Source organism: Ceratotherium simum, chromosome 18, assembly GCF_057802395.1.
Source record: "Ceratotherium simum simum isolate JZ-2026a chromosome 18, ASM5780239v1, whole genome shotgun sequence".
Taxonomy (NCBI): Eukaryota; Metazoa; Chordata; class Mammalia; order Perissodactyla; family Rhinocerotidae; genus Ceratotherium; species Ceratotherium simum.
In genome coordinates, this window is record NC_141917.1 from 30,680,052 (window position 1) to 30,694,346 (window position 14,295).

Sequence of the window (14,295 nt, forward strand, 5' to 3'; positions counted from 1 at the left end):
AGTATAGAGCGGACCCTCTCAGAAGAACAGGTTCACAAGGAAAGCCCACGGCTGAGGGTGGAACAGGAACATTGAGAAAAACTCCCCACCAATCCAACCTGTTCCTTAAGTGCAAGGTAGTTCTAAAGGAATTTGAAACCTGTAATCCACTAAAGGTAACCACAGCAACAACAAAACCAAGCTCAGCTCAACTCTTGACTAGGAAGAAGTCAACTCTCCCCACAATACAGGCCTACAATCTAGGCCCTAGCAAAAGAAGAGACGTGCCATTTCTAAGGATAAATGACATCTACCGCAGTATCCACTGTCCTATACATGATGTCCACTTTCAACCGAAAAACATGAGACACAAAAAAGCAAAAAAAAAAAAGGGGGGGGGGGCGCAGCCTGGTGGCACAGTGGTTAAGTTGGTGTGCTCCGGTTGGGCGGCCCAGAGTTTGCAGGTTCGGATCCTGGGCACAGACTTATGCACCGCTCATCAAGCCATGCTGTGGCAGCATCCCCCAGACAAAAAACAGAGGAAGATGGGCACAGATGTTAGCTCAGGGCTAATTTTCCTCCGCAAAAAGAGAAGAATTGGCAATGGATGTTAGCTGAGGGCCAATCTTCCTCACCAAAATAAAAGAAAAAAAAAAGCCCCACTGTCAGGAAACAAAACAATCAACAGAACCAGACTCAGCTATTAGTCAGATGTCTGAACTACCAGACAGGAAATTTAAAATAAATATAATCAATATAGTATAGGCTATAATGGAAAAAGTGGATAATATGCATAAATAGGTAAGGAATTTCAGCAGAGATATGAAAATTATAAGAAGCTAGTAAAAATATTAAAAATAAAAAGTACAGCACAGAGAAAGAATGTCTTATAAGAACTTTTCAGTAGATTTGACATAGTTAACAAAAGAATCAGTGAACCTGAAGTTAAGTCAATAGAAATTGTCCAAACTGAAACAAAAAGAGAAAAGAGCGGAGGAAAAAAAGCAGAACAGAGCATCCAGAATCTATTGGATAACACCAAACAGTCTAACAAAAGTGTAACTGAAATCTCAGAAGACAGAAAGAATGGGACAGAACAAATATTTGAAGATAGTGGCTGAAAAAAATCCCCAAAATAATGAAAGACATCAAAACCAAAGATTCAAGAAGCTCAGAGAACACCAAGCTGGATAAATACCAAGAAAAAACCCATATGATCCAGATTTTGAAGAAAACTTCTGCTTGTCCTGAAAAGGGCCATGCAAACAGAAAGAAAACATCTAAACGGCAACTTATGGTGGACCAGGTTTCCCTCTTTCCCCACGTCGTGGAATCATACAGGCTCCTTTGATAACTGGCACAGCCTCCAGAAACTAAGGCCAATGCCGGGAAAGTTGGCAGTTAGAGAACAATGCATTGAACAAGATTATGTTTCTATCATCCAGATTTTTCAATTAGGATTTATAAATAGAAAGCCAATGGAATAACTGAAACTAAGCCCAAGGTTTTGCAGAATTGAATTGTGAACTAAGGATTTATACCAGTACTTGTGCCTGGATTTTTTTCAACAAGCAGATTGTTCAAATAATTTTTCTTTGAATGAGTTCTACTTTGAATGCACAGTAAGGATGTACTGTACATTCCATGTGGGCAGGGACTATGCTTATATCATTCAATACTATTTCTAGCACTGTTTCTATCATGTATCAGATACATGATAAGTTCAATATATTTGTTAAATGAATGTGTATGTCAGATGTTAACGGAAATAGAAAAATTTTCATTAATGTCAAAACTTTTTTAAGGCAATTATTCTTACATTTATCCATTCTGTAATTTTTTTTGCATTACATTGGCATTGCATTTAGAGATCCACGCCTAAATGAAGAAGTTTTATTCTTTAGTATAAAAATGAACATGTTATGGTAAAATAACAAATGGGGGCAACGCTCAGGGTACCCAGAGAACAATCACACAAGCATAACCTACTATTATGACTATATAACATTTCAACAATAAAAATAGCTACGAAAAGTTCTAACTAAAAAAAAAATCAGCAAACAAAAATGGTTTCATTTACACCAGAAGTTCTGTCAATTTTGATTCAGTGATACAGTGTATTCTGTGTATGTGTGTGTGTGTGTTCCTAACAGGTGCATTAATTACTCAGGGGCAAGAGTAACATCGTAACTATATGAGCCTTCCTCTGGTTATCTCACACCTTGCCTAAAGATAATATGGTAGAGAACTGAATGTAAGCCAAAATTTATCTCCAAAAAGCCAAGAGGGAGATCACCAGATCAATAACCTTTATTTAGGCAAGAATGCCTTGCGGCTTCACTCAGACTGTAATATGTACATTTAATTTACACACAGGTCAAGCCCACAGAATAACGACAAAACTGTTAAGTCACTTCAGTCTCCCACTCCATAGAAATGCAAGGAAAACAGATGTTTAAAAAGGGCAAACTGGGCCAGCCCCGTGGCTTAGCGGTTAAGTGCGCGCGCTCCGCTGCTGGCAGCCTGGGTTCAGATCCCGGGCACGCGCTGACACACCGCTTGTCCGGCCATGCTGAGGCCGCGTCCCACATACAGCAACTAGAAGGATGTGCAGCTATGACATACAACTATCTACTGGGGCTTTGGGGGAAATAAATAAATAAATAAAATTAAAAAAAAAAAAAAAAAGGGCAAACTATCTCTCAAAGAATTTTTTTGTTAGTGCCGTCAGTCGATTCTGACTCCTAGTGGCCCTGTGTAGAGCACAGCAGAACCCTGCCAGGTCTTTTTGTGCCATCCTCTCACCTTCTGGTGCTATACTAGACAATGCTCCGCTGATATTCATAGGGTTTCATGGCCAATTGTTTTTGAAGTGGGTGGCCAGGTCTTTCTTCCTACTCTGTCTTAGTCTAGAAGTTGACCATGGGTATCCCTGTTAGTATTTGAAATACTGGTGGCATTCAGCATCACAGCAACACACAGCCACCACAGTATGACAACCAACAGACGGGTGGTGTGGTTCCCCGTCCGGGAAATGAACCTGGGCCAGGGCGGTGAGAGTGCTGAATCTTAACCACCAGACTTCCAGGGCTGGCCTCAAAGAATTACTGACAGACTATCTCTACTGCAGGATAAGAGCTTGGGAAATAGACCCCTCCTACTCAGAGTGGTACCTAGATCAGCAGCATCACCTAGGAGCTTGTTACAAATGCAGACTCTTAAGCCTCACTCAGAACTACTGTAACAGAATCTGCATTTTAATCCCATCCCCAGGTGACTGGTATGCATACTGAGAAGCACTGACCCAGATGTTAGATGAAGGAAAGATAAACCAGGCAGCTTCTAGTGAGTAGAACACTAGCCGCAATAAAGAAAATCTAAATTCTAATCATGCTCAAGCAAACCAGCCTTAAATACATACCCATCTTCATAGTTCCACATGAATATGTCACTGTCAATTGTGAGCCAAGCTCTGCTGATAGGAGGGAACACGCCCATCATGCAGTTACACTGCATATCTGAGGTAGCGTGGATGTAAGGTAGAAAGATTTCAATCCCATTTTCCTTAAACTTGTTTCAATAATTTCAATTTAAAATTTATGACTAAAAAATCATGACCTGTCCATTCTTTAATAGAAAGAGCAAATGAAATATCTTGATTTCCAATGAGTTTAATGAAAGCTGCATAGTATGACAGAAATACTTATAATTTCTAAACAAAGCTATCTGACCACTTAAAATGTGTTCTGAAGGACAAATGTAATATTACTACTAAGAACACAAAAAAAGAATATTGATTATGAGTAACACCATTGAACTTTGAGATGAAAAAAACTGTTTTACTGAAATAGTTTTTCAAATTGTGTAAGACCAAGAGTGCTAAAAAAACACAAGGTATGCTAAAGTCATAGCTAGGTAATAATTTGCAATAATTTGCAAGCCTCTTATATATAGTGCAATTGAAAAATAGACAAAGAATTATGTTATATAAGACAACAAAACAATCCTGAAAAAAAATAATTTCCTAACTAAAGGAAACGTCTCTGGTAGAGTATAGTATTATCAGAGGATTAAAGAATAAGAAACTAAGCAACCGTAGAGTATAGGATAAGGTGCATTACATATTTAATAACACTATCTTACAAAGTCTCAGAGAAAACACTGAAAATTTTAAGGAAAATATCTATTAGAGTTTACTAGTTTTTCTATTTATTTTATAAGCATTTTTCCTAATTTTCCATTTCCTTTCTTTTTCTAAATCACACTGTATTGAAATATGAAACTCTTCTAGATTAATATAGTTTTAAAAGTTTCATTAAATTTTTATATAGCACCTTGATGTCTTTATTATGAGCTATAGAGTGATGTAAAAGCTTCCTAGCAAACAACTATAAATCTAGTGCTTTTATAGGGTTTGCCACACTTTAAGAAAATCAAATAAAATCTTTATTTTTAGAGGGTAAGAAAACTCCTCTAGCTCCTCAGACTATGAAGATGCCATTAGTATCTCAGTTTCTTATACCTTTGGATACAGATTCTTATTGTGCTCCTTAGAAACGTGATCACTTATAAACTTCAATTCTAAGTGTAAAAACATACCAAAACATTTTTTAGGGAAAAAATAACCACCTGGCAGTTCTTGTTTGTTTTTAAACATTTTTAGAGCCACATCTGTTTTAAAATGTTAAAATATGGGAAAAAATAAAAATGAAAATCATGGGTCTTTGAAGTGAAAAAGTGTGGTAGTAAAAGCTTCCTCATACAGCACTTACTTGCAAAGTAACTTTGCAATGTATCATTCAAAAATTCCGAGTTCCTTGTAAATGATTCACTCTCCTCAATGTCCCAAAATAATTAAAATGTGACTCAATTTCCAACACTCAATCTTCTATGAAATTTTCCAGGCACATGGCAAACTAACCACAAACTTAAATGCATTTTAAATAAAACCCTTAAATAAACTTACATACAACACACTAATTAAACACAAAACAAAAATTATAATAATGAGAATATCAATTTAAAAATTTTTTGTTAAATACAAAATAATAGGATACGTCCAAACTGTTCAACAAGTTCAGGTGGGAGAGGAACTCTTCGGATGGAACTGATCTCTGGAAGGTTGGGTACTGACAACAAACCAGGTCCTTGTAGAGGATAATCCATATCTGACATGCCAGAAACAGTGGGATTATCTACAAAAAAATAAAATGAAGCATTTATTTAAAATAATAATATATTGGGCATCAACTGGGCAAATAGAAACATTATAAGCTACAAAAAATTGTGCATTTGGTGGTTCTAAAGGTATAGAGAGAATAAAGTAGTTCTGACCTGACACAAAGGCCTGAGAAATTCCAGTGTTACGGTGGAGGCAATTTCTAGTTTCAGTACTGAACAGAAGATTATCTTTCACAAAGACTTACTCCATAAGAAAGGAAATGTTTAGTTCACCAATTTAGTGTTTTTCTATTAATTTTCTAATCTGAAATGGGAAAATATTTATAAAACTGCTGTGATTCTCAGATAAAACAATTGTGGACAAAGAAAATATTGATTGGGGGAAAAATAGCTATTTCTTTTCCCACTTAAATATTTATAGATTAAAACAATCCATGCCCTTTTCCATTAGATTTCCCTCACAACCAGTAAAATAAATACAAATAATACCACATAGCAATATTTTATTGGGGAGAAAAACCACAGACTGCTCTATAAAGCACTCTCATTTGGCAACCTTTCTTTTGCTCTAAAACCCAGACACTAAGGGCTGGTTTATTCAGCCTGTCTTTCCTAGTCCTGAACAAGGTGTTCTTTAGATCTGACTGATGACCTATTTATTCCAGGCACCTTTCAGGTTCTCTAAAGTACAAAGATGTTGGGGAAAACCGACATGAGGCAAGTTTTTTTTTTTTTTGTAGGGGAGATCAGCCCTGAGCTAACATCCGATGCCAATCCTCCTCTCTTTGCCGAGGAAGATTGGCCCTGGGCTAACATCCGTGCCCATCTTCCTCTACTTTATATGGGACACCGCCGCAGCATGGCTTGACAAGCAGTGCGATGGTGTGCGCCGGGGATCCGAACCTGCGAATCCCGGGCCGCCATAGCGGAGCACCCGCACTTAACCACTGCGCCACTGGGCCGGCCCCACATGAAGCAATTTTTAAATGTATTATGGAAATTTAAAAAATATATACAACTAGAGAGAAAAATGCAATCAATCCCTAGGTCCTGATTACCCAGCTTCAACAATTACCAATAACATGCCCAATCATGTTTCATTTACAGACAGTCCAACTTACAATGGTTCAACTCAGGATTTTTCTACTTTATGATGGTGCAAAAGTGATACGCATTTAGTAGAAACTGTATTTCAAATTTTGAATTTTGATCTTTTCCCTGGCTAGCGATATGCAGTATGATACTCTCTCATGATGCTAGGCAGTGGCGGCGAGCTGCAGCTCCCAGTTAGCCAAGCAATCACGAGGGTAAACAATCCATACCCTCACAACCCATTCTGTGCCCATAAAACATTGTTTTTCACTTTCAGTACAGTTTAAATAAGTTACATGAGATATTCAACACTTTATTATTAAATAGGCTTTGTGTTAGATGATTTTGCCCAACTGTAGGCTAATCTAAGTGTTCTGAGCACGTTTAAGGCAGGCTAGGCTAAGCTATGATGTTCGGTAGGTTAGGTGCATAAAATACATTTTTGACTTATGGTATTTTCAACTTATGATGGGTTTATCGGGACATAATCCCACCATAAGTCAAGGAAGATCTGCATATCACGATCCATCCCTTCCCCAATGAATTTTTTTTGAAGCAAATCCCAGACATCCCATGTAATCTCAAAACATAATTTTAATAGAACATTGCATGTGTTAAATGGCAGTGGGAACAAAAAGGATGGAACTAACAACTGGCGAGGATGTGAATGGTTAAGAAAGCCTTCACAAAGAAATTGACGTTAAGAGAGTCTGGAAGAATTGTCTGTCAGGCAAAGAAGAACATTCCAAAAATGAAGAAGAGTACACGTAAAATAAAATCCTGAAGAGGCTTCTTATGGAATACATGTTAAATTTAGTGAGGCTGGAACAAGGAGGTTGAGAATAGGATGGAAGAGGGAGAGATTAGGTTGAAGAGGCAAGTGTGTGTTAAGGTGGACAGGGAGAATTGGGGTCAGATATGATGAGAGGACCAGAATGTATGGACTGATTTGATTTTATATCTTGCTTTCAAATCTAAGGAGGTCAAAGTGAGTAATGCTGTCCAAGATAAGAGTTGCTAATAAGCCACTCAGTTCTCATAAGACAAGCCCACTGGTAAGTAGCTGTCAGGAACAAATACTATCTCTGTTTTGTTTCTATCTTTTCTGATTACAAGTTTACTCAATTAATGATTTTGATAAATCGTCAGAAGTGTCTTTTAGGTTTACATTGCAGATTATCTCGGTTATTTTATCTTGGTTCTTGCTTACTAAAAATCTTGTCTCTATCTTACTTACACTTCCTCTGCTTTTCTCCAATTTCCATCCACCAAAGGGGTCACTTTTTTCTAGCAACTTATGTAATTCTATATGCCTTGAGGAGCCTGGCCATAATTTAAACCTGTTAAACAAAATATTTTCCAGTCACCTCTCTTTTGTTGGCACATACTCTGCTTACCCTTCCTGTCCATTATCAATGCTGATTTCCCTGTTCTCTTCCTTTATTCCACTGGTAGTTCTTAACACTTTCCAGCAGTTCATATCACACTAACTCTACACATAATAAAGCATATCCTTGAGATAACACGGTAAATTTCCAAATTCACTTCGTTTGCTCTTCCTTTTTACTCTAATATTAATATGAAGAATTAACAATGATGAGCCTTGGATCAGGTGATCCTCCTCATCTGGCTTTAGCGATAAACACTGGGAGGCAGTGAGAAGCTCACTAAGGTTGGGGTCTTTCCTCGGCTTCAAATGGGGGCTTGCCCTTCACTCCTACTCTCTCAAGGATCTGCAATGAAGAAAGTGAGGACAGGAAAAAAATGCAAAATAGCATCTTTTCGATCTTCAAAATGCAGCGAACGGCACCCTAAATCTCAAGATGTCTTCGCCTGGTCCACCCTGGGGATATGGACCTAATTAGGGAGTCAGGCAAGAGTTTTTTCGGCTGAGAAAGCAGTCACTAAATAGGTACCGATCACTTACTTGGGGCAGACACCATGAGCAGCTCGGAAAGGTCCGGGTACATGCGGTCTTCTTGCAACTGACGGTCGATGAGCCGGCCCGCATTTTCCAGAGCTTCCTGCAGGGCTGCGGCCGACGTGGAGGCCGGCATCGCTGAGCCCAGCAAAGAAGACGGCATCTCGAAAATCCGAGACACTAGAGTCCAGAAAAAGTCAAAAACCAAGGAGAAACGAGAGAAAACCCAAGACCCTAGCTCAGACCAGCAGCTCAGGTCGCGCGCGCCAAACAAGCGCCTCGGCGCCTGTGCATGACGCACTTCCGGTTCATCAGGTGGGGAATTTGAAGATGCCGTTTTGGAGGGGGGAAGAGGAAGCCGTTGAGGGGGCTGGACGTTAGGGGTGGAGCGAGTGGGCTGGAGGCTGTTTCGAAGAGTCTTGCTGGGTTTTTAGGGGTAGGGGAGGGGGAAATCGGAGGAGGTTGTCTAGGGAAGGGAGGAAGGAAGGGGAAGAGGGAAGGAGCAGGGAGGGAGAGGACAGGACGGGGTCGGGAGCGGGTGGGGAGGAGGGAGGAGGAAGGGACCGGGTAAGAGGGAGCCCGCTAGTGCGGGTGCAGCACAGGCTGCTCCGGTTCCGGTGGGTTTAGCGCGCGCTGGATCTTGGTGCCGCGAGCTTTGCAGGTCCGAATCTCGCAACTGCAGCTAAGAGTATGCGCGCCAATTTCGTTGGAGCTCCAAATAACTTCTCTTTTGAAAGTAGATGAATTTGTAGCTTGTTGTCAGAAACAGTTTACATATGAACCAGAATTTCACTACCATTCTTATGGGCTTCAGTGTAAATTAAAATTCATCAGTCTTTTCTATTTGTGTATCGCTACCGGTTGTCTTTGTGGCCCGTTACCGTGAAGAATTACGTGTTTAGGGAATCATTCGCTGCGTGCAGGGGGCTGCTGCCTTCCTTTATTTCCCATTACAGAGAGGAAGCAGACGTTTCTAATTCATCTTTTCATCCCCAGAACATAATAAAGGGATTGGTATAAAGTAGGCCACCCAATGATCACCCAGTCCTTGTACAGAAACAATTCTTAATTTGTGTCAGGCACTGTCCCTGGTGCTGGGAATACAAAACTGACAAAACATTCCTGTCCTCACGGTGCTTCGTGCAGGGACACACAAGCAAAGCAATAAAGTGCATCACCATAATTTTCTGTGGGGTATGTATTAACTGCTGTAGAAGGATAAGAGAAATGAGCAAGGAGAGGCAAGATCAGGCTTTCATACAGAAGACAACCTGAGTGGTTAAATCAAAGCACTCTTCTTCAAAAGGCAATCCTTATTTAGAATTATTAGAATTAGTCCTTATTTAGAATCTCACCTAAGTAAGCTTCATCCAGTTATATTCTTCATAGTTTAGCAAGTCTATAACTGAATACTGTAAATTGGTCTTTTCTACTTGAATTAATTTTTACTCCCTTAAATAAGGAAGGGGTTAACTAAATTTCTGAATATTGAAAGTTCTGTAACATTACAGATCTATACGTATAATTTAAGACCTCATAGCAAATATACCTGAAAATTATGTTTGTATTGTTGGTGGATAAATAGGCAGATGAGTCTCCAGCTGTCAATTTTCTTTTATTTGGTAGATCACAGGTTGAAAACTTATGGTCTGGTACAGTGTTAAGTTTGTTTTTAATTTGAGACAAAATATACAATTGAGAGTTTTCAACTCCACAAATAGGATAATCTAGCAGTATTGGTCCAATATTCCTGCACAGCAACAACATTCCCAGGGCTGTAAGTCCAAGGATGTGCATGCCTTTACATATCGCCTATGGCTGCTTTCCAGCTACAACTGCTGAGTTTAGTAGTTGCTACACAGGCCACATGGCCTCAAAGCCTAAAATTTTTACCATCTAGCCTGTTACGGGAAAAGTTTGCTGAAGTCTTCTCTAGAACAGCGATTCTAAAACTTTTTGATCTCAAGACCTCTTGACACCCTTAAAAATTAAGGATTCCAAAAACTTTTTGTTTTTTGTGCATTATAGTTGTTAATAATTGCTCGTATTTCATAAAAATGAGAAATTTAAAAAATAGTTTAAAGAATAATAAGCCTAATCCATGTTAAGATAAATAACACATTTTATGAAAAATTGCCATAGTTTCTAATACTAAAACATTAGTGAGAAGAATGGCATTATTTTACATTTTTGCAAATCTCGTAAATGTCTGGCTTAATAAGAGATAGCTAGATTCTCATATCTGCATCTGCTATCAATGTGTTGTGATATGTTGTTTAGTTGAAGTATATAAAGAAAAGCTGGCCTCACACAGTTATGTAGTTGGAAAAGGGAGAAGTATTTTAATAACCTTTTTAGACACTTGTGAATGTTCTTCTCTGATAGTGTACCAAAACCTGATAAATGGTAGTTTCTTAAAGGTTAGTTGTAATGTGGAATTTGAAACCATCAGTGAATTTTTTTTGAACTTTGCTAAATTAAAATCACGGGTCTGTCTTGTACTTTGGATGGATCTTTTATGCATGCATGATTCTGTAACATTATATGTTGGTCTTTTGGGAAATGCTGGTTCTCTGAGTTATGCAGAACTTCCAAATGTTGATAGATTTCATTAACCAATAGAAAAAAATGATTATGTTAACATCACTACCCATCTTATCAGAAAAATCTTTTAAGTATTGGGAAGCGGCCAAGCTTATGGTGGTTGATACAAGTTTTTTAAGATTCTAATATTCTCTTGAAAGCTAATTTCCATTAGCAACAAGTACAGTGAGTTGTTTTCCTTGAAGTGACAAACTTATTTCATTCATTATTGAAGAAATGTCTGCTAAATGCTTAAGTCTGAATAACTATAGTTTGGGAGTCATACTTTCAAGTAAAAATGGCATTCCTTGAAAAAGCTAACAACTCAGTTGCACAAGTGGGTTTTTTTTGAGACAACCATCATACTTTGATATGCATCAGAAGTGCTTTATGAGTACTTCTCATTTTGTCACACAATGAGAAGATATGTACTTAGGGGTCAAGATTTAATAAAATTAATAATGCTGTGGCTTTATTATGGACATTTTTAAGGGAAACTGGCTTTGTTTACAGTGGGTATGTATCTGTGAAGAATACAGTGACTACAGCAGTTTGCTTGTCATTGCCTTGATTTATGCTGCGGCACAACAGCGGTTTTACTGACTATTATTTTGCATCATCAGTGCAAATGTCAATAGAATGAAAAAAGCAAATGATGTCTTAGTATTATTATGAAAATAGTTTTGATCTCATGGACACCCTTAAAGGAGTCTGCATAGTACATTTGAGAACTACTGCTCAAGTAGCTTCCTATATTTCTGATTTAAGTCGACTATGAAGCCCCTTTAGGCATTTAAGATTTTAAAAAATCTCATTAAAATGGAAATTCCATGAGGGCAGGGACTATGTTTTGTGTCTTCACCACTCTCACTAGCATCTGGCACTTAATAGTAGCCAACATATATTGGTTGTGTAATATAATCCAGGCACTATTCTGATTGCTTTATGAGAATTAACTCATTCAATCACCAGAAAAACCTATGAAGTGATAGGTGCTGTTATTATATTATCCACTTTAACAGATGAGGAATTTGAAGCACATAGAGACTAACTTACCCAAGATTACATTATCAGAGTTAGGATTTGAACCCAGACATTCTAGTTCTGGAACTCATTTGCTTAACACTATGCTGTCCTGCCTCTCAAGTATTTGATTCATGAATAAATTTACTTCGTTTGCTTCAAGAAAATCAAAGTTGCTCTGGTACACTCAACAACTTTATTATGAAGATATTTCATGCAAAGAAAACCAGAAAAAAATAGTTTAATGTAGAAGTCTCCACTAGTGCAATTATAGCCTGTATCTTTTATGGAAAGAAAATGCATGTTCTTGTGATTTTTCTGCAATGATCACAATTATCTACTCCTACTAATTGATGATATCTATCTTCCACTTTTTTTTCTCCAGCACTTTGTAGCTTAAAATTTTATATATCTACAATGGAATCTTCTCAACAAATGGTGCTAGAACACCTGTACTTCTATATACAAAAAAATGAATCTAGACACACACCTTATACCCTTCACAAAAATTAACTCAAAATAGATCACAGACCTAAATGTAAAATACAAAACTATAAAACTCCTAGAAGATAACATAGGAGAAAACTTAGATAGCCTTGGGTAAGATGATGATTTTTAAGATACAACACCAAAGGCAAGATCCATGAAAGAAATAATTGATAATCTGGACTTCATTAAAATTAAAAACTTGTGCTCTGTGAAAGAAAATGTCAAGAGAATGAAAAAAAACAAACAAACCATAGACTTGGAGAAAATATTTGCAAAAGACACATCTGAAAAAGGACTATAATCCAAAATATACAAAGAACTCGTAAAATTCAACAATAAGAAAAAAACAATCTGAGTAAAAAATAGGCCAAAGACCTTAACAGACACCTCACCAGAGAAGATATACAGATGGCAATGAAGCATGTGAAAAGATGCTCCACATCATATGTCATCAGGGAATGGCAAATTAAAACAATAATGAGATACTACTACACACCTGTTAGAAGGGCCAAAATCTGTAACACTGACAACACCAAATGCTGGCAAGGGTGTGGAGGAATAGGAACTCTCAGTCATTGCTGGTGGGAATGGAAAATGGTACAGCCACTTTGGAGGACACTTTGATTTGGGAGTTTCTTAGAAAACATTCTTACCATATGATCCGGCCATCATGCTCCTTGATATTTGCCCAAAGGAGTTGAAAACTTATGTCCACATAGAAACCTGCATATGGATGTTTAGAGCAGCTTTATTCATAATTGCCCAAACTTGGAGGCAGCCAGGATGTCCTTCAGTAGGTGAATGATAAGTTAACTGTGGTACATCCAGACAATGGAATATTATTCAGTGCTAAAAAGAAATGAGCTATTAAATCATTAAAAGACATAGAGGAACTTTAAACGTATATTACTAAGTGAGAGAAGCCAATATGAAAAAGCTACATCCTGTATGATTCCAACTATATGACATTCTGGAAAAGGCAAAACTATGGAGACAGAAAAAAATACCTGTGGTTAGCAGGAGTTGGGGGAAGGGGAGGAGGGCTGAATAGGCAGAGCACAGGATTTTTAGGGCAGTGAAACTGCTCTTTGTTATACCATAACCATAGATACATGTCATTATACGTTTGTCCTCACCTGTGGAATGTACAACACCATGAGTGAACCCTATATATACTATGGACTTTGATGATTATGATGTGTCAATGTAGGTTTAACAAATGTACCACTCTAGTGGGAAATGTTGATAATGGAGGAGTCTATGCATGTGTGGGGGCAGGGGATAAATGGGAAATCTGTACCTTCCCCTCAGTTTTGCTGGGAACTTTAAACTGCTCTAAAAAATTAAAGTCTTAATAAAAAGAAAAGAATTTTATGTATCATTTCAGGCCCTCACCCACAAGTTCTTAACTAGAGGATCTGAAATAGCTATTTATAAGCTTGGGGTATAGGTTACATAATGAGCTGTATTCATAAAGTTCTACTCTACTACCTAAGGTCTGCTTATCTGTACTCTGAAAAGACATAGTGGCATTAATAATAACTTATTTTGTTAAAAGTACAATTAACTAACTTTATCGAATGGAGTTCACATTGACTTTTGACTTTTATTGTTATTATTGTTAAGTAATCTCTTGGGATGAAACCAAACTTTGTTGTCCCAAGTTATATAACATCCTGCATATAAGAGAAGTAGCTTTTGCCTTCACAACTACTTTTTTTCTCTTATTCATTCATTTAACAAATATTTACTAAGTGCCCACCAAGGCATTGTGCTATGAAGGAAGGGTACTAGATTACATGATAGATAGATAGGCCTAAATTTGTTGGAGGTCTATAAAGGTCTATAAATGCTTACAAGAGCATTGATGTTTAATTTGAGACCTGAAGGATGAGTGGGGTTAAATGAAGGGCATGAGGATTGGTAAAGAATCAGAGCTTTCAGGACGTCATGTTCTGAGGGCGCTTATAGAGCTGAAAGATGATTGGTGTGGCAGAAAATAGAAAAAGATGAAGTTGGAAAGGCTT

General features: G+C 37.8%; 1 protein-coding gene across 2 annotated transcripts in view; it reads right to left on the bottom strand.

The window, feature by feature from the left end:
- The window catches only part of NUP155 (nucleoporin 155), a 61,978-nt gene extending 53,523 nt beyond the window's left edge, over nucleotides 1-8,455 (bottom strand). Inside the window, exons 1-3 of one of the 2 annotated variants that reach the window (XM_004422746.3) lie at nucleotides 8,180-8,455; nucleotides 5,037-5,174; nucleotides 3,401-3,497 (exon numbers count right to left, since the gene is read on the bottom strand). In XM_004422746.3, the coding sequence (XP_004422803.1) occupies nucleotides 3,401-3,497; nucleotides 5,037-5,174; nucleotides 8,180-8,336 (392 nt within the window). In that variant the 5' untranslated portion in view covers nucleotides 8,337-8,455. The remainder of the gene's footprint in view (nucleotides 1-3,400; nucleotides 3,498-5,036; nucleotides 5,175-8,179) is intronic. The other variant, XM_087443210.1, reaches the window with a different exon arrangement.
- Between the last annotated feature and the right edge of the window lie 5,840 nt (nucleotides 8,456-14,295).